The sequence below is a fragment of the Diprion similis genome, chromosome 6, assembly GCF_021155765.1.
Source record: "Diprion similis isolate iyDipSimi1 chromosome 6, iyDipSimi1.1, whole genome shotgun sequence".
In the NCBI taxonomy this organism is placed as follows: Eukaryota; Metazoa; Arthropoda; class Insecta; order Hymenoptera; family Diprionidae; genus Diprion; species Diprion similis.
The window spans coordinates 1,309,207-1,331,269 of NC_060110.1; the positions used below are offsets into that span (position 1 = coordinate 1,309,207).

Sequence of the window (22,063 nt, forward strand, 5' to 3'; positions counted from 1 at the left end):
AACCTTTGATTGGCGTGTAATAAACGTGGTACTCATAGGCGATCGATTCAATTGTCAGCTCGGTAGATGTTGTAAAAACTGTAACATTATACAGATTGTTATTCGGTATAAATGTGATCGCATTTTTCAATAAAACAGTTGTGCACAATAAAATTTTAAATCCTATTGTCCATCTCCTTTTAGAGTGACCGAAAACAATCGACGCAAATTCGCGACAACATATGGAGAACATTTTCGGAGGCTGTGGGTGTAAATTTGGTGGGTGAAAAATGTCGCTGGATCGCCACGCGGAGCTGTCGAGCTTTTCTGGGCCTTAACTAACAAGACAAATAAGTCCCCTAGCGATTCAGGAGTTTTATTGGAATTTTTTTACGTAAAATTGTCGAATAAACTTTCCAACTGACCGCAAAGTCTTGAGTCAGCGACTTCGTTATATTTCCCTTGGGATTCGCGACTCGGGGAACGGGAAACCAAGAGACCAGAGAACCGTGAACAGGAAATATTAAACAAAATTGGCCACGCATTTTTCCCACCTTGGTAGAGAAAGGTGAAAGTATATTACAATTTCGTTTTGTTAAAATGAACGTGATCAATATTTTTACATATTTTGCGTGCCATTAATCGCATTTCGAACTCAAAACTATCCCGCAAAAAAATTTGTCATAGTTTTTGATTACAAACAATCGTTTTTTTTATCGTCCATCGTTCGCCTTTCAATGATACCTTCAAGTCGGTATAAATTTTTCGAAGTCAAGCCAACAGATATTCGGACAACTTTGCGTATGTTCATAAATGCGTTTATATCCGGTGAGAGGAATGCGAGGGAAGTAATGTATTATCGTTGAATCGAAATAATTCGCTTATGGTCTTTTAACGTCCGTTACTAATCAAATATTAGAGATTGCAGCTACGTCGATCTCAACGAACGATGTATGGCTAATCGCAGCGATAGCTGTTAAATCTGTAGGATGTCTGGACGTTCGAAAGGCGATCGCGGGGAGATTTTCAATTGCATTTATTTATTTTCAGGCGATTTCAGTATGCAGATATTTACGACAGCCAAGGCGACGTATAATTGTATAAGAGCTGTGAGAATATTTCAGGTAGTGAAAATAACCAGCTTAGGCTCTTCTATTTTTTTGCGGTCAGGTTTTGCCTCTTCGATAAAACACTTGCGAAGTTTTTCTTTCATATTCACAGTCTATAATAATAATATCGCGAACGCTTCGTTAGTGCAACGAGTATTCGAATATTTATAGTATTATTTACAATATTTTACAAATTAATTTACTCCCAACCACACCCCACATTTTTCTCTAAAAAATCTTGAATCGATCGGTTGATTTACTCGTAGATGAGACAATTCATCATGATATTATCTATCGTCTACCTGTGCAGGTCAATTTTTTCCTAATCGCAGGAAAAGGGAGAATTTTATTTTTCTCTTTATTCTCACGCAGTTTTTATACACACACATACGCTCATCGCAGTTCAAGTGAAGATAAAATGAAAGAGATTGTAAAATATTTTCACTTTTTCTGCGTCTTATACCTTACATGATATGTTAAGAAACAAAATTTATTCGCTATTCCTATATGTATATATATAGGAATATATATATATAGGCAGATTCATTACTTTTCGCCGAAAAGTTGCGGGGGTGGGTCACCGATTTGGCTGCCGATTTTTTCCTCGAAAGTACGTCGGAAAAGAAGGTGATTTTGAAAAGTTGAGCTCGATACGTTCAAATCCAGCCACTGGAGAATTTTTTGAGATTTAAAAAAACGTTATTTTTCAGTAATTTTCAAAAATTTATATTTCAGCTTCTATATGACTCAGAGATTCCAATCAGATCCTTCTCTGTCAACCGTATATTTTCAAGAAAAAAATAGTTAGTCAGTTCAAAGTCATATCCGGCTTAGCTGGGATTTCCCAACTGGAATGCTATTTTAATAAAATTTTCCTTATTCTCCGAAGGCAACTCTCTCAAATCTACATTTTTGGAAATCGAAAGAAGGTCGATGGCTTATATTTTTCGTTAAGGTATATTCTGATGATGTATGCGCTATTTTTGCTTGATCGCTTCCATTTCACCGAGATGTCGCCACATAAAGTAGGTCAATTTTGAAAAAAACGTTGTTTTCAAATAGCTATAACTTTTTTCTATCAACTCGAAATCCTATGAAATTTTTACGGATTATACTTCTTTGTATCCCTAAGCAACCCTGAGAATTTCAAGTTCATAGAACTGGTTTCCGAGCTGTAAGTTTTTCAAAATGTCAAGTTTTCGATCTAATATGACATTTTTGTGGTTTATTATAAGTATTGATAATTTCAGGCAATTAATTAATACTTAATCGAAAAAGAGGGCAGACATCATCAGAATATACCTTAACGAAAAATGTAAGCCGTCAACCTTCCTTCGATTTCCAAAAATGTAGATTTGAGAGCCGTTGGAAAATAAGAAAAATTTTATTAAAATAGCATTCCAGTTGAGAAATCCCAGCTAAGCCGGATATGAGTTTGAACTGACTAACTATTTTTTTTCTTGAAAATATACGGTTGACAGAGAAGGATGCCATTTGGTTGGACTCTCCGAGTTATATAGAAACTGTGATATAAATTTTTGAAAATGACTAAAAAATCGACTTTTTCAAATTTCAAAAAATTCTCCAGTGGCTGGATTTGGACGTATCTAGGTCAACTTTTGAGAATCATCTTCTTTTCTGACCGACTTTCGATAAAAAAATCGGCAGCCAAATCGGTGACCCACCCCTACAACTTATCGGCGAAAAGTAATGGATCTGCCTATATACACATATATACATATATATATATACATATGGTATAATTCATTATATAAATTTGCCTATCCTACAGCTTATGAATTTAATATGTATATATTACGTCATTTCAAGTACGAATATTAAACAATGTGGATAGTCCTTCTAAACGCAACGTTCTTTTTTTATCCGTGTAATCATATCTTATTCCTTTAAACTCATTATTCATATTATTCTTGAGCACAAGATTTACATTAATTTCTATTGTTTGAGTACTATTTTACAGGCAAGAATAACTGTACGTTATTTGGTTTTACTGAAAAATAGACAATTCCTTGGAGGAGTAAAAAAACATATTTTAAAAAACGATACAAAAATTTCTAGTAAATTATCAAACGCATGCCAGCAGAATTTCAGTTTGCATCATTTCACATATTGCAGATAACTGGACGGTTTTTATTTTTCACAATCTGCATCAAGGGTTTGACACTGTTATCAGACGTAGCACTTTGCTCAATGTTTCCGTATTTGCTTAAAAAAATGTAAAACAAAAAATTCAACCGTTGATTGTTTGTATCACAGTATCTTATGATTAGAAACTAAATGGTTTGGCTGCATAATTGATTCGTAATGTGCTTTATTAAGACAATTTGTTATCAAACGAGGACTAACTTGTTTCATATGACATAACTGCTGGCACACATTACAGTGACTGCAATTTATATATAAGATTACTTTGCAAATGAAAAATTCGTGAGTCGAATTACGTGATCGCAAAATACCAAGTGCCTAATTGGCTTTCGTTCCATATAATCAGCTTCAACAATGATCCAGTAAAATAAAATGCACTGAAGCAAACGCAGCGTGCTGATGCGAAGAGATTTGAATAACAGTAGTACTGTGATAATAATAATGACAGTAATAAAAAACGGCGAGAAATGTTGGAACATTTTTTAAATTTGATGACTTGTACGGATCTATTACAATTTTTATGTACGTTTTAGGTATGAGTTTGAAATATTATAGACAGTCTAAATCCAAGCTCGGTAACCTTGCTGGGGGGTTAAAATATCCGTTGAGCGCCACCCTTCACATTTCGGTGTTTTCTTCCGCCTCTTCGTCGACTTCCGGAAGGGTGTAAACAGCCGAAATAGGAATTAATTGTTCCTCTTTCTTCAGCCCAGGCTGACAGTCCCTTGTAACGTCGACCTGGTTGTAAGAGTCCTTCAAAATGTTCATCTCGTTCTCGTGGGCAAATATACTCGTCGGTGTGTCGCCGCAGAGAGTCTCTTCAGTGACGTTTCTGTGGCAGATTGTACTGGCCGGAAATTGTCACGAAGTAAGGGAAAACGGGTCGGTTGCCAGTTCGTCCACGCTCTGAGAAGCTTTAACAGGTTCCTGTTTCTCGATGTGATGATTCAGTCGATGCACAATCTCGTCGTGGAGGATGTTGAAGCACATCGCCGTCAGCGCCATTCCCGACATTATGTAACACGAGCAAAACCACACTGTCACGTTTCGGGAATCGGCTGGGTTGTAACGTGGATAGGAACCTGGTACCATGTCGCCGAAGCCGATTGTGCTCAGGGTCATGAAGCAGAAGTAACAAGCGTCTGGAAAGAGGGAATGATTCATACGTCAATTCCTTGCTTACTATATTTGTCAAAGTTTTTATTGGTCTACACTGTCATTATTACTGGAAAATTTGTTTCCCATGATTATGGTATTGATTCTTTTAATTTTTACTCGATCCCCTTCTGGTAGGTAGACTGTGAGAAGTATGGTCTAAAGGTGCTTGTAAAGACGCGTCGTACACCTCAAAAACGCGGGGATGAAAAACTCCTATACCGCTCAAGCGATCAGAGTAAAACTTGGGCAGTTAATGCCTTATTTTGGCAAAAAGTAAAGCGACTTTTTACTTTTTTAAAATTTGGAAAAAAATTTTACAGATTAGTTAGCACCCACTGAAATTGGCCAAATTTTCACAGTTGCACTGAATGGATCGAACTATCCGGTATGATGCCACTCGGCGGTGATAAAACACACATTTTGAGCCCAGTCCCATGAGATTTGATAGTGAAATGACGAAATGGCAGCTGATCTGGTTTTCGGTTACGAAGAAGACCGAAATCTCATTTTGGTGACATTTGTCGGTAATTTCTTATCGACATTACACGCATACATTACCGGCATGCGCGTAATGTCGGTAACAAATGTCGCTAAAATAAGATTTCGGTGTACATACTTCGTAATCGAAAACCAGATCAGCTGCCATTTCGTCATTTCACCATCAAATCTCATCGGACTGGGCTCAAAATGTGTATTTCATCACCGCCGAGTGGCATCATATCGGATAGTTCGATCTATTCGGTGCAACTGCGAAAATTTCGCCAATTTCTGTGGGTGGTAACCTATCTGTAAAATTTTTCTCCAAATTTTGAAAACGTAAAAAGACGCTCCGCTTTTTGCCAAAATAAGGCATTAATTGCCCAAGATTCACTCTGATCGCTTGAGCGGTATAGGAGTTTTGCATCCCCGCGTTTTTGAGCTGTACAACGTGTCTTTATAAGCACCTTTACATTGGCCGCTATGGACCCCTGTAGGGTAATTATTTAAGTCAATCCGGAAAGTTGGCATCAGATGGTGTAAGACTGTCGTCAGATAGTCTAACAATAATAGCAAAAATTGTTGGGATTGCATCGGATAGTATTAGACAGACTACCAGGTACTCTAAGATTGATATCAGATAGTGTTAAACTATCAGATAATGTACAACTGATATCAGGTAGTATTAAGTTTACAATAGATAGTGTTATCTAGAAACTTTATCTGTCATGAAAAGCTTAGTTTTCTTGAAAATCATCTGTAAGAACGTTGTGACAAATTAGATTCAAAAGTTCCGTCTAAGTTGATACCATAAGTATACAGCTCAAGTAGAGGAGTTTGAGGCTACAAAATATAATTTATCAAACATCGGGATGTGGCTGTAAGAATTTTGCCAACTCCCTCGTCTGAGTGAGCGTGCAAATGATTCGCAGCACCTACGCACAGTGTGTGCCATGTACGTCCCGCGACTTCAGGAAATTTTTCATAGGCATTTGTCAATCCGCTTTGTAGGATTTGACAGAGAACATATGAGACTACGAAACGAGCACTTTTTTCTTCTTAATCCGAAAGTCAATCCTTGTGCCTTACAAATGACTCGAGCAGGCTTTTCTGGAATACAGGGTGAAAATCTTACACATTTTTCATCCTACTTTTGGACCAAAAGGAAAATCAAATTATACACACGGAATTTGATCTTATTTTAGATGAATCTTCTTTCAATGGAAGAAAATTAAGTCATCTGCAATGTGACTGTAATAACAGTTCACGAAAAAATTATCACCTTCATTACAACGAATGCTTTTGGACTGAAATTTTTTCTTCAAACCAAATCTAGCTTTTTATCCAGTTAAGCTCAAAATTAGGATATAAAATGTATGATAATATTAAAAAAATAATGATAATATTAACAAAAGAATGTTCGTTCGAGTTTATAAAGTCCAGCTCCATCTGGAGGCTAGGTAAGTATATTAGAGTCCATTTGCGTGTTCATTTAGATAGTTTTAACAGCCTAATTTTGACTACAGATTCATATTCAGTAATTCCAAAAACTTGAAACGTAGTTCTTCATAAAAATCGAGTTCAAAATTTTCAATTTTCTCATCATCCAACAGTCAACCACATGAAGTATATCATTTCGAATGCCTGAATCTCGATATTGCTTTACTATTCAGCGACCTGGAAACCCCTTAAGAACCTAATTTCACGTTGTTCCATCATGTGGTTCCAAAGATGCATGGCTCCTAAGTTACACTCAATACTTTCCCTCTCACAGGGTTACTTAGACCTCATTTCTGTACCTGACCACCTCAACTTTATATCATTCGGTAATTGATCTTACCTATAAAAGCCCAACCTTCCAGTTTATGTAAAGCTAAGCCCCCAGCGATGATGTAACACAGCATTGCTCCAAGGCAGATGCTAATCGGGGCGAGAATGGTGACATTCGGCCTGTCTCCTGAGCCCAGGCTAGAAATTTCGTCCTTCGGGCTGGTCTTGACCTCAACGGCACTGGAAAAGGCAGACGCGTTCGCCCTGACGTAGAACGGCTCCTGAAGTTGGAGTTGTTGCTGCTGCTGGGCGAGCTCCTCTTGTTGGCGTTTCTTTCTCATGCGTCTCTCTTTCTCCTGATCGACGAACAAACGCTTTGTGTTAATAGCAGGAATCTAATCAGACGTACTTGAAAATGGCACAGCTGACGAGATGAACAAGTCGAGGAGCGAGAGGATCGATGAAAGACTAGAATGATCGTACCTGCATTCTCCTTTCGTCGTAGCAGCAGTAGCCGCAGTTTGAGCAGAGGCAACAGCAAAGTGCCCTGGTGAACACGCCACGGGCACACCGGGACAAAAGTCCCCCAGCGCTTGATAGATAGACGAGGGTCAACGGGATTCCCAGAGTGGCGTAACCCATCGTTGCCGCCTTGCCCCAAGTCGACCGAGGCGCGATGCTTCCGTATCCTGATGACAAAAAAGTACTCGGTCATGTTCAACTTCGGCAATCAATTAGGGAGTTGTGGAGTAGCGTGTCGATCCCTTGACTGCTGCATTCATCTATCAATTTACTGCTCGATACCATCATAGTACCTTCTGTCGCTCCATTGATACCAGTGCAGGAAAACGATTCAGTACGATTTAACTCTAGGTAATATTTGAAGGACAGATTATTACAGCATTGAACTGATCTGAGGGGGATGGGCTTCTGATTTGTAATGATTATTGGAAACGTGAGTTCAGTGATAAAGTAAGTTGGAAATCATTTTTCACTGTGAAGTCAAAAAGGGGTTGTTATGGAGTTCGTGGTCCTGAAAACTGAATGAAATTTGATGTTGAAATTAAGTGAACCGAGATTGTCAGAGTCTTTTATGACACATTATACGAGTGATGTAACTTCTACACAACTGCAGTATTTCAAATGCGCTCCTAGATGTCACTCTATCTCATATAATTCAATTCGCTATTTTCGATGACTTATAACTAATCTCCATTGAACTCCATTCTGACATTGCTTTTTTCTTTAGCATGTTGCAAAGGAGCAAATAAATAGCTTAGATAATTAAATCAGAAAGCTGTGCTTGCTGGATTTTCATGATGTTCTCGTTCTCTGAAATGAAGAGAAATAATGTGCTAATTGTAGAATAGTAAAACACTTATCAGCATAATCGAAATTGAATTGTAATTGAATGGGAGCTGTAGCATAACAAGTGCAACGTTTTTTGTCGGATTCAAATTGCTCTGAACGCGGATAGATAAATTACGAAACCCGGGTTTATGGGGATTCAATTCATTTGATCAGAAAGTCAATTGCGGGTCATTCTCCATGTAACTAACATTCACGCAATACGTCAATGCTAACTTTGAATCACCTCCAATTAATCAATGATGGTATCTACAACTACAATCAAGCTCCTCCTACTCTCGGACTTTGTACTGGGTTCACCTTGTATAGATATTATACTAAATGACGTCAAAAATTGGTGTCTTCCTGAAACTTCATTGCCGTAAACGTTTCTTAATGAAAATTTGATACAGTTTCACAGCTGGCATTGAAGCATTCAGAGTAAAATTTGCCACCCAATTTACAATCTGATGATTAATTATCGAATTATGCTACTTATTTAGAAAAAAAAAGTTTTAGTGATAAAAGAAATACAATAAATTTGTTAAAATTTGATATCGAACGTATTTTCCCATTAAACTTTTCGAAATCCTCGAAAATTTGTCAATCAACAATTTACCCGAATTGTGAATAATTGAAATCAAGATTGCAAACTCTAAGGTATTTTTTGATCAATATCGACGACATCTATATCTAAGAACTTATTGAATACAATAAATTCAAACAGGCAGGAAAATATTGGTTACGAGACACTGTAATGATAGTTAAAATATTGTGTTAATCAGAAAATTTTAACGGTTCCCTGACAAGCGTTCTTAAACTCCGTATTAATGGAGCGTTCTGACTATTGCTATTGAACAAGCGACTTCACGGATAGTTTAAAGAGCATTAAACTCGGCGTGACGCTTATTCAAAGGTGCGATTCCTGAATCATATACGGTATTATCAGGCACATGTGCATTGGGTGGAACTATTCAGTAGTAAAACTTAATTATTGGCTGGCAGTAACACGGCTACGCTCAGGCAGTTACCATCCGTCCTGCTCGTATATCTCGCTATTCAATTCTCAACATGTGATCCCGAGCCATTTAATGCCCAGGCTCCGGTGATTACTGGCTTCTATAAAATCCAAGAGATGTCCGCTTATCGCCTCAGTCTGCGGTGGCAAATCTGCCTTCGCAGACTTGACTTGGTCACTCGAGGCGGCCACAGACGAATTGTTGTGTGAACCTGATCAACGTTTGGCAGATATGTTCACCTACCGAACACCGCGATTCGGACTGGCCACGGTCCTGGCACTTGCTCTCATAATTATCAACATCTCTTTTGCATCACCTTCGATTGCATCTGATGGCGGGTCGAAAAACGTGACCGTGAGTATCATCGATTAATTTGAGAATCAATTATGTCGTTACAGTGAGTTGTTGAAATCGAAATGATGTACAGATGAGTACACAACCGGTACTTGTGAAGTTTTGTGGTTCCGTAATTCGAGCTTGTGTCAGATCCTTCAACTGAGATTGGAAATAATTTTTATTTCGCTTCATGATTCTTCTTCATGATTCACTGCTTGAATTACCTTCGGTGATAATAAGTAGTTGCAATTTTTTCTCAGCATGCGATGCAGTTTTGAGTCAATTGTCAATAAGTTTCTTACTGATCCTGGTATGTGGCACTGACTGTATGAAAGACTGAAAAGAATGAAGAAAAGAAAGATACGAATTATGAGTTGAAATTTCAGGTTCCCCTGAGATCAGCCCACCAGTTGCCAGGTTTGACACTCCGCGCAGTGAACGGAACTGATAATGCCAGAAACTCGACTAGGAGGAGCCAGGCGATTGCTAATCGGAGAAGACTTCAACAAGAACTGAAGGATATAAAATACGTGCGGCGATCAATGCCACATCCCGCCCGTCGATCAGGTAATTACAAGGTGCAGCAGTCGATGAACATAAGCAGTGAGCAGACCAGAGATATGAGCGTTTACAGTTACGTCGAGGCGTCAGTTAACGATGGAAATAATACGGAATATCAAGCACCTCAAATGTATAATCAACAGCATCAGCCTCCGTCTCACTTCATGCTCAACCTTGAGGTGAAATTTTACGGCAGCGTTTTATTTCGAATCAACATAATCAGAGTTTTTGGTCACATATTGGCAGCTAAAAGGAATCAACTGACAGTTAACCAGCACGGATCGTTAAATCTGGTCATGAAAACCTTGGCACTGAAGCAGGCTTACATGTACAACGTTTTGAAAATTCTCAAACAATTACAGAACAGTGACAGGAAAACTCAGTTTAGAATAGTCATGGTGGCTTTGGCGCATAACGTACCGCCGTATGTTTCCTGTGCTTGCAAATATTGGGTGGATGAAATTGACGGTAATCGAGTTGACATCGATCGCCTTACTGCTGGTATAAGTGAGCCTTCCATATTTTTGTCGGGTATAGAAGCGAGCGTTACTGAAACCTGCGATTCTGCGGACGGCATGCCAGAAGAGAAATCGAGTGAAATCATGTCAGGAGATGGCAATCAGCCACTCGGTCCGATATTTTTGAATGTTTTTTACAAACTGAAGAATCGCGCAGTGACATTGTCGCAGAAGATATTTGGGGCAATTCTGTTGAATCTGCCACTGGGTTATTTGGATCCAGTCCTTGAAGAATACATGGAATACATTTGGACCGCAACGCAACAGAATTCGATTCAATATTGGGACGACATTGCACCCAAAGTTGAATATGACAGCCCAGTTGGACTTGTACTTTCAGGCATCAAGTACTTGTTGCGTCACCGCGGAACGTCCAGTGATCTCAAACGACCGCTCAGATACTTGTTACTACATTTGAAGAGAGCCACAACCACCTACCCGGAAGAATACCCCGTGGATATGCAAGTACTTTTCGACAATGGCGATGATTTGAAAAAACTGTTTTCTATGATTCAAGATGATGTGATCATTCCGGAACTGATTGAACTGAGAGACCGCTTTATTGAAAATACAAAGAACGTAGACATTGCCAATATTTTACAGGGAATGAGTAAATACATTTATCGCAAGCCTGTCGATTTGCTAATCGCTGTGTTGGTGAGAATACAAGGACGAGTTCAGAGAGAGGATATCACGGACTTGATTACGAAGTTACTGGCAATTTTGGTTGTGAAAAAAGAACTTTATCCGCTGTCGATAACCGTGCCAGAAAATGTTGACTTAATTCTACTTCTCAATTTCCTATACGTGCCGAATGGCAGCCCCGAGATTTCTGCCCTTGGTAAAAACATCCAAGATTATCTGGACGAAAATTTGGAACTCTTGGAGGATCTGTCTCAGCTCACTCGCAACGTGGATAAAGAGACGTGTCATCGTCCGATACAATGCCTGGTGTCTATTCTTGTTGAGATCATTCGACCTAGTACGGTGCAGCAGCTTCGAATACCTTCCACCTTGAGATTGATGATTAAAAAGTTACTGCTTATGATTAGGGATACAGTTGACAGCGACAAAGGCAAAAATGTCGTCAGTTTGTTATCATTCGAAGTGTTTATAATTAAAAATATTCTCACTGCTGTCGACCTTCAACCAAACGCGGAGGAACCTGACTTCGAGGAACCTGGAATAAATAACCCACCCAATTCCGTAGACGAATCACCGTTTAGACCGGCAAACGAATCGGAGCATCCGGGTTTTGGTCCAAAACCAGATCCTGGTCCCAGACCAGATTCTAATCAACAGCCAGATCTTGGCCCAAAGCCAGATTTTGGTCCAAGGCCAGATTCTGGTCCAAGGCCGGATTCTAATCAACAGCCAGATTTTGGTCCAAGGCCAGATTCTAATCAACAGCCAGGTTTTGACCCGAAGCCAGATTCTGGTCCAAGGCCAGATTCTAATCAACAGCCAGGTTTTGGTCCAAAGCCAGATTTTGGTCCAAGGCCAGATTCTAATCAACAACCAGATTCTGGTCCAGGGCCAGATTCTAATCAACAGCCAGGTTTTGGCCCTCAGCCAGATTTTGGTCCCAGGCCGGATTCTAATCAACAGCCAGATTTTGGTCAAAGGCCAGATTCTGGTCCAAGGCCAGATTCTAATCAACAGCCAGGTTTTGGCCCAAGGCCAGATTCTGGTCCAGGGCCAGATTCTAATCAACAGCCAGGTTTTGGCCCTCAGCCAGATTTTGGTCCCAGGCCGGATTCTAATCAACAGCCAGATTTTGGTCAAAGGCCAGATTCTGGTCCAAGGCCAGATTCTAATCAACAGCCAGGTTTTGGCCCAAGGCCAGATTCTGGTCCAGGGCCAGATTCTAATCAACAGCCAGGTTTTGACCCAAATCCAGATTTTGGTCCAAGGCCAGATTCTAATCAACAACCAGATTTTGGCCCAAGGCCAGATTCTGGTCCAAGGCCGGATTCTAATCAACAGCCAGGTTTTGGCCCAAAGCCAGATTTTGGTCCAAGGCCAGATTCTAATCAACAGCCAGGTTTTGGCCCAAGGCCAGATTCTGGTCCAAGGCCGGATTCTAATCAACAGCCAGGTTTTGGTCCAAGGCCAGATTCTAATCAACGGCCAGGTTTTGGCCCTCAGCCAGATTTTGGTCCCAGGCCAGATTTTGGTCCCAAGCCAGATTTTGGTCCAAGACCAGATTCTGGTCCAACACAGAGACCCCATGATAATTCAAAGTTGCCTGAAGAGGCACCAATTCTCCCGCCAAACATCAACTTCGAAAAGCCATTCTCCGTGATCTTTCCGGGAGATGATGCACCGCCTTACCTATCGCCCGACAGACCCAGTGACATAAATGATAAGGAAATTGTCCTAGAGTTTCCTCCAATAACCGTTCTGCTACAAAGTTTCAATCCAAATACACTTTTCAACCCCGATGAGCTACCCGAAATACCGAATCTATCCAAGCCTCTTCAGATTATCTTCGGAATCAATTACGTCACGGTAATTCTAGGAAAAGTCGACAAGGCAAAGTATCCGACTGTGATATCGCTGATGTATGATTTACTGAACCACGCATTAACTGACTCGAGGGTGATGGCAAATCCCAAATTACTTTTAACCATTAAGGTATATCTGAAAGCTATTGATTACCTCAGCACTACGGCATTGTTAAACATTGCCGTAAAGTATCAAAACGTAACGTCAGATGTACTTTATATTTCTTTTAATCCTGATAATCCCGAGGAGAATCATGTGGAATCTAGACCACCGCAGAAAAAACCAAGTGGGTATGTAGTGATGCCAATTTATCATCCTAAATATCTGCTGCAGCACGTAGATCCAGTTGATCCCTATGGCACACTGATACCGAAACTTGGGGAAGGTGAAGAAAATCCGATTCAGGACCTGATAAATGATGGTTCACTTCAAGAAATTTTGGGTCCCCATTTCAATCCTCTTTCAAGTCCTAACAAGGCCACTCTGTTAGTGGCAGTTTTGCACAAACTCATCGAATCGAATCGGGTGAAGTCAAATCCTTGGCTGTTACAAAAACTGACTGCATATTTGCTGAGTATCAAAACCGTAGCAATGTTTACAAAGATTTCAACTGATTACACTTATCAACTAGTCGAAATGCAACCGGATCAAGGAACCAACTGGCAGCCGGAGACAATCAGCCTAATTGTCGCTCTTCCACAGGGTCGTAACCAGGATGAACTTAAAAAGTTGTGGATTGTCAAAGCGTTTTTGGCGATACCGAGTTTAATCGAACTCCTGGAAATTGGTACAGTACCGTATTCAATCACTCGCGGAGAGCTATTGAAGATAATATTTAATGCCGCGATTCGGGGCAACAAGATAAGATTGGATGACGATACTTTGGACGCACTTAAATACTACGAAAATAAAATCATGATGGATGGTTCCGGGTCATTGCCTGTCGGTTGGGTTTGGATGGAAGTGATCATCATCACCGAGGAAATCCCTCTTGGAGAAATGATCGAGTCGTTGTTGGATTACAACGCTTTGCCTCACGATATACCGTATGCTTATAATGATGTAATTCAATACTTGATTGAAAATCCATATCTTCTTCAAAGTGACGGTGATTTTGCTTTCGAACAATATAATACGAAAGGATCATTTCTTAAAGGGCTGTTCACACACTTATCGCGTGAGCCCAACGTGGACCCTAATATTCAAACGCAAGTGGGACGATTAATTCCGTTCATAAAAGAGACCGGTCCTGGATCAGAACGAATGAGTTACACCGTGCAGAATAAGTAAACAATTGAGAAATCTACGGAAATGAATATTCTGCAATGTCTTTGAACGATTATCAGAGTCCTGTAGTGGTTAAGAAAAATAAAATGTTTTGTACGAACGGTTTCTCATTGTACCTTCTGCAATATAATAAAAATTGTGATTCAATTGATATAAGTATTCGGCTGTCGCTCACTTCGGTTGATGAGTAATATATACTGTATGATTTACTTGAATAAAAATTCTTTCACGATCCTAATTTCCATTTTGTAATTTATCAAAAAAATTATTAATCAATAATCTATTGGAGGTTACAAATACAACGACACTCAAGCTGTGCGTGCATTCATTACCATTGATATTTCGCCATTTTGTAAGGTAGCAAGTGTTTGATGTTTGTATTGAAAATTCAGGTTTTGACTGGTTGACGCTTGACAATAATATTTTATCTCGCTTAAGTCAACGTTACTGGTGTTACGTAGCTACGAACACCGCGAAATTGGTATTATTTGTGAAATCAATATTAATTCTTCTAATGTTAATTATCCGATATCTCTGGCAAGATGATCTTATCCGTTCACGTTATGCTGACGTGACATGAGAGTAGCTTTGAGTCATTAAAAAAATCCTGAAATTTAAAGACTTCTTTAGGCGATCATAGACACAGTTAAAATTGAAATAAACGAATTGGATTTGTCTTCAGTCAAGGTTAGCAGAAAATTAGAATAAAATAAAAACTCTCGAGCTTTGTACCTGCATAAAAATAAAGTACACAGATCCTCACAATTCTAACCATTCTCCAAATCCAAGTTGTTCAAGTTTTCAACTGCAGAGGTAAAAGTTATGGCCTTGAACCATTACCATTAATATCTTCAGTTAGCGCGGTGCAAAGTTTTAATGTTCCTTATTGCCTGCTTTAATCTTAAGCCTCGAAAGTTAAGAGTATAGCGGTAAACGGAAAAATTCTTTTACTTCAATCGCAAGGTCAAGAACGGAAATCTGATGATGTAAAAGCATAATTGCGGTTCGCCGTTAGACTGCAAGATCTGAACATGAATTTGATCGCCATGTTTATAAACTCTTTCAAGCAGGAACGAAGAGGGGACGAGACATGAGTCCCAAATCTTTCCGATAACAAAGGTGCGACACATCTTGTCGGAAGTTTGTAGTACCAATAGCAAAAATTAAATGATTAAACGAACTTACCAAGTGAAGTTCGATCATAATCGTGTGACGCGCCTCTTGTGTTTCGATCACGTCTTTAGAATTCTGAATGTTTTTTATGTTTATCAGAGCATTTGTTTGTATACAATTCCCGGCGATGAGAGATAACAGTGTTACAGGTTTCATTGTCAACTATCTAAGAGTGAGTTCTTAGTTTGATGGTCTCGCTTTTATATAATCCAGTACAATTCTTGGGTCCCAAGTATCAGGGTGAAGACCCCTTTGAAAAACCTTCTAATCCTATTGTTTTGCCCAACTTCCGGACCGATAATAAGAGATATTGCTGATCTAAGAGAGCTTAGACAACCATGAGAGGCACCGGTTGCGTCTTCTTTAGTGAGACATTCGAAAATATTTGAGATCGACACAAGGTATGGTGATATTGAATTTCTATGGCAAAATATCTACCAGCATTTTAGCGCCCTTTATATTGTTTCAGTAGGGATTCTCCCAGTGATGATATCATAGCTTCTGTCCCGCTTTCTGGAGTACCTTTCATTTTAAATGCTCGTCTGATAATCTGCCTGCGAGCAGGGAAATTTTCTGCGATAAGGGATGTGTTTGTCTGTTATGAGAAATTAACAAATTGAGGTCAGGCTTGGATATAATTGTCTGCGAAACGAGCATCGATCAAAAGACCAAGGCTGTGTTGGTCATTCCGGAATCACTACTATTCCGTGTGCTCTTTATTGTCTTTGCAATGTTTGCAACAGTAGTGAGAACGGTGACAAAGGGTAGAAAAAATAAGGTTTCTTGATACTGTAAACGCGTCTACGGTAAATGAATCCCGGTCCCTGTGCCATGAAATATGTTTGTCGCACTTCGTGCTTTCTCTACTAGCAAACAGATCTAGGTACGTCGGGTTGTCCAAGACTATCAACGATCTCGTTAAACGCAAAATCCGCTAACGCGAACTCAGTTTCTGGTTCGAGTCATCACGACTCTCTATCAAGCTTCAAAATTCATTTTTGAGCTTATGTACTAAGCAACTAGCTATATGTGTCTAGTCTCGCACCATTTACAAATATATCTTGCTAAACTATTCAGACGCTTATATTGGATGCCGCCTTCTCGATTTATGTAAGAAATAGCTGTGGTGTGATCATTCGCAAGAATATTTAACAGTGATTGTATCATTCGGCAAAATATTTCAATCTAAAAAACGCTGCTAACAATTCGAGATAATTTATACGAGACTCACTTTCTGTTTCTGTTCAGTGAACATTAATCTTTTTCTGCTTGCAGACCACCCTCCTCTTCCCCCCCCCCCCCCCCCCAACCTGAAAGCGACGCGTCTGAGAAATTTTATAAGTCGAATTTCAGGCTTCTGATAGGATTTTTTGCAGTTAGGTAAGATATTCAATTTCCACCACGAAAAATCTCGTCCTAACATTCGATGTACGAATCTCGAAATAACAAAAAATCGTCTACGTGCAGCACCGACTGGAAACCTTGCTGTCGTAGGTATGCAATGACGGGCTTCATTAATTTTGTGAAGACGTAAGGTCCCGAGATAAGACCGAATTGTAAGTAAGTGAATTCGGAATATTAATGATTGAATTTAAATCTGACGTATTTTCTGTGAGATTTATCGAACGAGATCAAACACTATGCATCTTTTAGAACGAGCGTAGTCATGTAACAGTCTCGACTTATTAAGCGTTTTGCAGTTTTCCGATCTTCTAATTTAAAATGATCAGTTAAGATGTGAATATTCAGTTTTTTGAGATTTACGAAAGCCTCTTGGAACCATCTAGTTTTGGTCCGAGAAAAAAGTTCGAAATAAATTGATTTTTTTTGGTTTACAGTGAACAACTGCCTCTTTTTCTAATAATTGATCAACAAAAATTGATATCTGTGATTTTTCGCTTGTTGCGATAACGGCGTGAAATGTAGGTGGTATCAGTTGATCGTCTCAGAAGAGGCGCTTCGTACAATTATAATATTACTGCCTGAGAAATGTGAACTGTATTTTGAGGAAAAAAATACCAAAGTATTTCACTCACTAACTTTGCAATTTAGGCAATTAAAAAATTGATATACATAAGACTTTTTTTTACACAGGACTGCGAAGGGGTCAATTACTAACAGATAGTAACACTTAATATTACACAATAAATTCTCAGTCTCTGATAACAAAGCGTTGAGATGGCGTCTGATTTTTTCACGTGTAGTACGATCAAATTTTAAATGCAACAGAGGAAATTAGCGCAACGAGCTGAGCTGTTGGAACGACAAACTTCCGGCCATAATGTGGCCAATTTTTATAACGCGGAGATATGTCTCCTCCCCTCTTTCTTCCTGGTTTCAAGCTCCTCACGTGATATTTCGTGTAATTGTTGGTTCTGCATATTAGTTTCCAAACTCATGATATAGGTCGGGCCCCACTCATGTAAGCGTGGATATTTTGCAGTAGATAGTCAGGGTGCACTTTGTCGCAGACACTTTCCACAAACTTCGGAGACTTGCACAATGCCAACTACTCGGGTTAGAAACTCCATTCGCTAACTAGAGAGAGCGAGGAAAATTGAGCAAGCAGGATTAACTAGAAGCTTGTAGTGATGGCGGTGAAAGTTTAAGTTATGCTTTCGCACAAATCGGATGGGATTAAATACATATTATGTGTACACTGCAAATTATTTTCTAAATTCTTAAAGCAATGTTCAACACAACTAATCAATGGATGCATAAACATTTGGCATATTTTCCATAACGATTTGCTTCTAACTCTGGTGTAATAATTTCATGTCATTTTGATCGCAGTTTGCATGTGAACTGTTTTCTGGATTGGCTTTGCCTGTGTTTGTATAAACTATTAATTTATTAACTGTCGCATCTGGGTGAATTTAGAACGGCATATGAAAAGTTAAAGCGCAATGTAAATTATCCTTATAACGAAAGCAAACTGGTGCCTGCAGTATTTAAAAAGTGGAAAAACAAGTTGAGCAAACTTTTGCGTATAATCAGCTTCGTCTGCGGTTGAAATAAATGCGGAAATGAAAATAGCAGTAGGTAGGTTCGGCGAGCTGATTTCTGGTACGGTGGAATGGGAGAGCGGCTGAAACTACAAAGCCGGAAGGTAAACATTGGCCAGTTATTCCCGGTTGTACGGTTCAGTTGCCGTGAAAAGAGGCAATGAAAAGAAATAGCGAAATACTGACATTATTCGCGGCGGGTGACCACGGTCCGTGTGCATTTCAGTTGGGATGAAATCTCGTGGAAAACGAGAAAAAATTATCCGGAAAACATCGTGAACGTTCCTCAAGGAAACACGAAGCGCAGCGTAGCTGCACTATTAGGTAAGCGTAACGATATGAGGTTGCAGTAATCGTGAAAGGGTGTTAGGCAGGGTTGAAAATAACAGAAATCGACAGTGGAAATGCAGAGCAAACAATTGCGGCAACGAGAATTGCGACAGACGCGCCGATGGCAATCAGCAAAGTGCTGCGCTTTTGCCTACAGTGCAGATACCGTTCCAAAGCTGAAGAGCTTGCGGAGCGTTGTGGCATCCTCGAAGCTGGTTCAGGTCAAACTGGGAATTTCTAATTTCGGAGAAGTTCCATGCCATGTGCGTAGGACTTGAACTTCCACCTACACACACACGTCGATCATTTATTGATCGTGACTGCTCTGTAGCAGGGCATGAATCGTGGCCGTTTATGATTGCCAGGCAAACGTAGAATGTTGTATACCTTATAAAGGCGAGATTCGCTCGCGAGATCACTTCGGAGATAATTAAACCTGGAGGTACCGGGCTGAAAGATTGCTTTGATAATGCTGGCCGTTTGTATAACCTGCAGTCGCTTAATGAAAACGGTAGAATTATATTTTTAATAAATATAGATGATCCAATTACGGCACACGGCATGCATGAAATTATCCTACTGATTCAATAGCGCTGCAAGCAGCCTCGAGCTTAGCCTTGATGATCTCGTCTGTTGTATGTCTTTGGGTAGTAAGCATGAAGGGCGCGTTTATATTAGCCTCTCTGCAATTATTGTTCTGAGTTGAAATGCCGTTTCATCCACGAAATATCGATGCAATAATACGGAAAAGGTGAAGCAATCGATTGACTACAAAATTGCATTTGGTGTAATAATAAATGCGGTGAGGTATAATAGTCGCGAGGTGTGTGACACGTCATTAAGTTGCAGCATAACGATGCGCTCAGAGGCGACACGAGCAGACTTGAACGTTCGAGCAGCGCGTGGTTCAAGAAAGTATGCGAGCATAACCTGCAGGCATGTAAATTGTGTAAGATTCAGCTGCAGAATTTCTTTGCGGAAGTTTTGAAGTGTAAGTATATTCTGTAGAAATAATATGTATGGAAAATCCATACGAACCCGACCAAAGTCTGAACCTTAAAATTCCTGATATTGTTTTTGAAATTTTGTCTGCAATTGACCCAGCTGTGAAACAGGGCCCTAAATTTTTTCAAATCTTTTATTCAACTGCTCAATTATTTTCAAATATTTACAGTGATTTTGAAACGGATCTTTTTTTAAATTCTCGAAAAATTCCAATCGCCGAAAAACTTTTGAACAGTATCAAGAGTAGTGGGGGTCTGACGTTGGCTGTGTTTGCATGGAATCCCCTATATAATAATACATAGACGTCAGTTTCTCTAGAAACAAAGTCGTAGAACAGTTCCTTTGAGCCACGATGATTACATGTCGACTGTGGATAATGGATATATTGTACGCCTTACCTGCAATGGGTTCGTGGTTCATTGTGGTAAAAAACCGTCGTATGGACGCAATTCTGAGGTTTCAATTTGTGTTCAGAAATAATTATTAAATTAGGCGGTCGCATAAAGTGTCGATCGAGGGTTCAGGGGACAAACGAGCGATCGATCGGAGGCGGAGAAATTTGACATTTATTCTTGGGGGATGAGGGGTCAAAGAATCTTCGTTAAAATTTTCTAATTTTCGATGCTACTGCATGGTTGTACATCATCAATCGAACGTCCAGAAACTGGTTAAAAACTTAATCAATTAATTCTCATTCCAAATTGTTCCTTAATCTGAACCTGCAGAGCAGCTTCGCCTACTCGACAAGAAAAAATCGCGTTTTCGGCTCAATGCAGCGAAGGGGGGGAAATCTGTCTGAGCGTGGATCCTTCTGATGATCAGAAGGTATAACCATCTGCGTTAGCACTCCTGGTATTCCTCGGGGACTTCGAAGGATGATGAAAAGTTACGGAAGGAATAGATTCGAGGGTAACATAAAGTCGCGCAACTCGATAAAAAAATATTTCCCAGAATACTGTACAAAAGGGTCCGCCGACCCTCGCAAACCTACAAAGATCAATTCAAATGCCTTTCGTATTTCCTCGCTATTTCGTGTTTTCAAGGCATGCAATAGTGATGATAGACTCTCCCTTCCTCGGATGCTCCGACCCTTCCTCAGCCTCCGTTGTCTTCTCAATTTGTGCAGAGGACTTTCGAATGTTATCGTCGTTTGTACACTTTCAGTGAAATCATGTTGGACAGGAATTTCCATTTTTTCGTACTCCTGTTTGATTGGCAGAAGCCATTCAATTCCAAATATCATACAACATCGACTTTCACCCTCTTCAAGTAAGCGGCAAGCATTTCTCCTCACCTTCGGTGGCATAAAAGAACAATAGACTGCGCACCAGGGAGGCAAAGTGGGTTTTTCTACTTTATTCGAAAACTCTAAAAGTGTGAAATACAGGGTAATCGATGAGAATGTGTGTTATTTCAATTAACGGCGGATGGCTGGAAACAGAGCCAAGTGAGGCACCCTGCGTCTTCTGAGCTAAGTCGCTAATGCTTCGTCAACCCTTATAATGCAGGCTTATCCTTGGCAGGCCTAACCAAACTTACAGCCACCCTCCTCTTTGTATCCGAGATTCAGGATTTGGTATAACCAAACTCCAGGTTCTCTCCCGCCACTCCCACATCCAACTATCCACAATCCGCGGAAAAGAATCAGATTAACCCTTCGTGTAGGGCTGAGAGTTTGCCGTGGAGGAATGAGCAGCGTAGGTCGTAACCAAAAGAGGAGACGATCATAATATTGGCAGTCAGCAGTTTAGCTAGCAAAATTTAGAAATTTGGATACATGGGTCTCTGGTTTCACCGCAATTAAGGTGCTTATAAAGACCCGTTGTACACCTCGAAAACGCGGGGATGCAAAACTCCTGTACCGCTCAAACGATCAGAGTGAAACTTGGGCAATTAATGCCTTATTTCGGCAAAAAATGGAGCGTATTTTTACTTTTTCAAAATTTTGAAAAAAATTTTACAGCTTGGTTACCTCTCACAGAAATTGGCCAAATTTTCACAGTTGCACTGAATGGATCGACCTATCCGGTATGATGCCACTTGGCGGTGATGAAACACATATTTTGAGCCCAGTCCCATGAGATTTGATAGTGAAATGATAAAATGGCAGCTGATCTGGTGTTCGATTACGAAGAACACCGAAATCTCATTTTGGCGACATTTGTTACCGACATTACGCGCATGCCGGTAATGTATGCGTGTAATGTCGGTAAAAAATTACCGACAAATGTCACCAAAATGAGGTTTTGCTTCCCCGCGTTTTCGAGGTGTACAACGCATAAGCACCTTAACGCTAAGAATAATATTTTTGTCTC

At 39.9% G+C, this 22,063-nt stretch overlaps 2 protein-coding genes across 26 annotated transcripts in view; one reads left to right on the forward strand and one right to left on the reverse strand.

Moving 5' to 3' along the window:
* Positions 1 to 3,509: 3,509 nt before the first annotated feature.
* Positions 3,510 to 22,063, reverse strand: part of LOC124406943 (TWiK family of potassium channels protein 18-like) — a 66,155-nt gene continuing 47,601 nt past the window's right edge. Inside the window, exons 3-5 of the mRNA XM_046882664.1 lie at positions 7,143 to 7,348; positions 6,730 to 7,015; positions 3,510 to 4,396 (exon numbers count right to left, since the gene is read on the reverse strand). Of these exons, the coding sequence (XP_046738620.1) occupies positions 4,116 to 4,396; positions 6,730 to 7,015; positions 7,143 to 7,348 (773 nt within the window). The 3' untranslated portion in view covers positions 3,510 to 4,115. The remainder of the gene's footprint in view (positions 4,397 to 6,729; positions 7,016 to 7,142; positions 7,349 to 22,063) is intronic.
* LOC124406941 lies at positions 10,506 to 14,361 on the forward strand. 25 transcript variants are annotated; one of them, XM_046882645.1, is made up of 4 exons: positions 10,506 to 11,795; positions 11,832 to 11,908; positions 11,963 to 12,160; positions 12,233 to 14,361. In XM_046882645.1, exons 1-4 carry the CDS (start codon positions 10,525 to 10,527, stop codon positions 14,236 to 14,238), a joined length of 3,552 nt encoding a protein of 1,183 aa, XP_046738601.1. In that variant the 5' UTR covers positions 10,506 to 10,524; the 3' UTR covers positions 14,239 to 14,361. The 25 variants fall into 25 exon arrangements, with proteins under 25 accessions (XP_046738601.1, XP_046738605.1, XP_046738594.1 ...); XM_046882649.1 differs by having other exon boundaries at positions 10,506 to 11,777; XM_046882638.1 differs by having other exon boundaries at positions 10,506 to 12,160; positions 12,233 to 12,515; positions 12,552 to 14,361.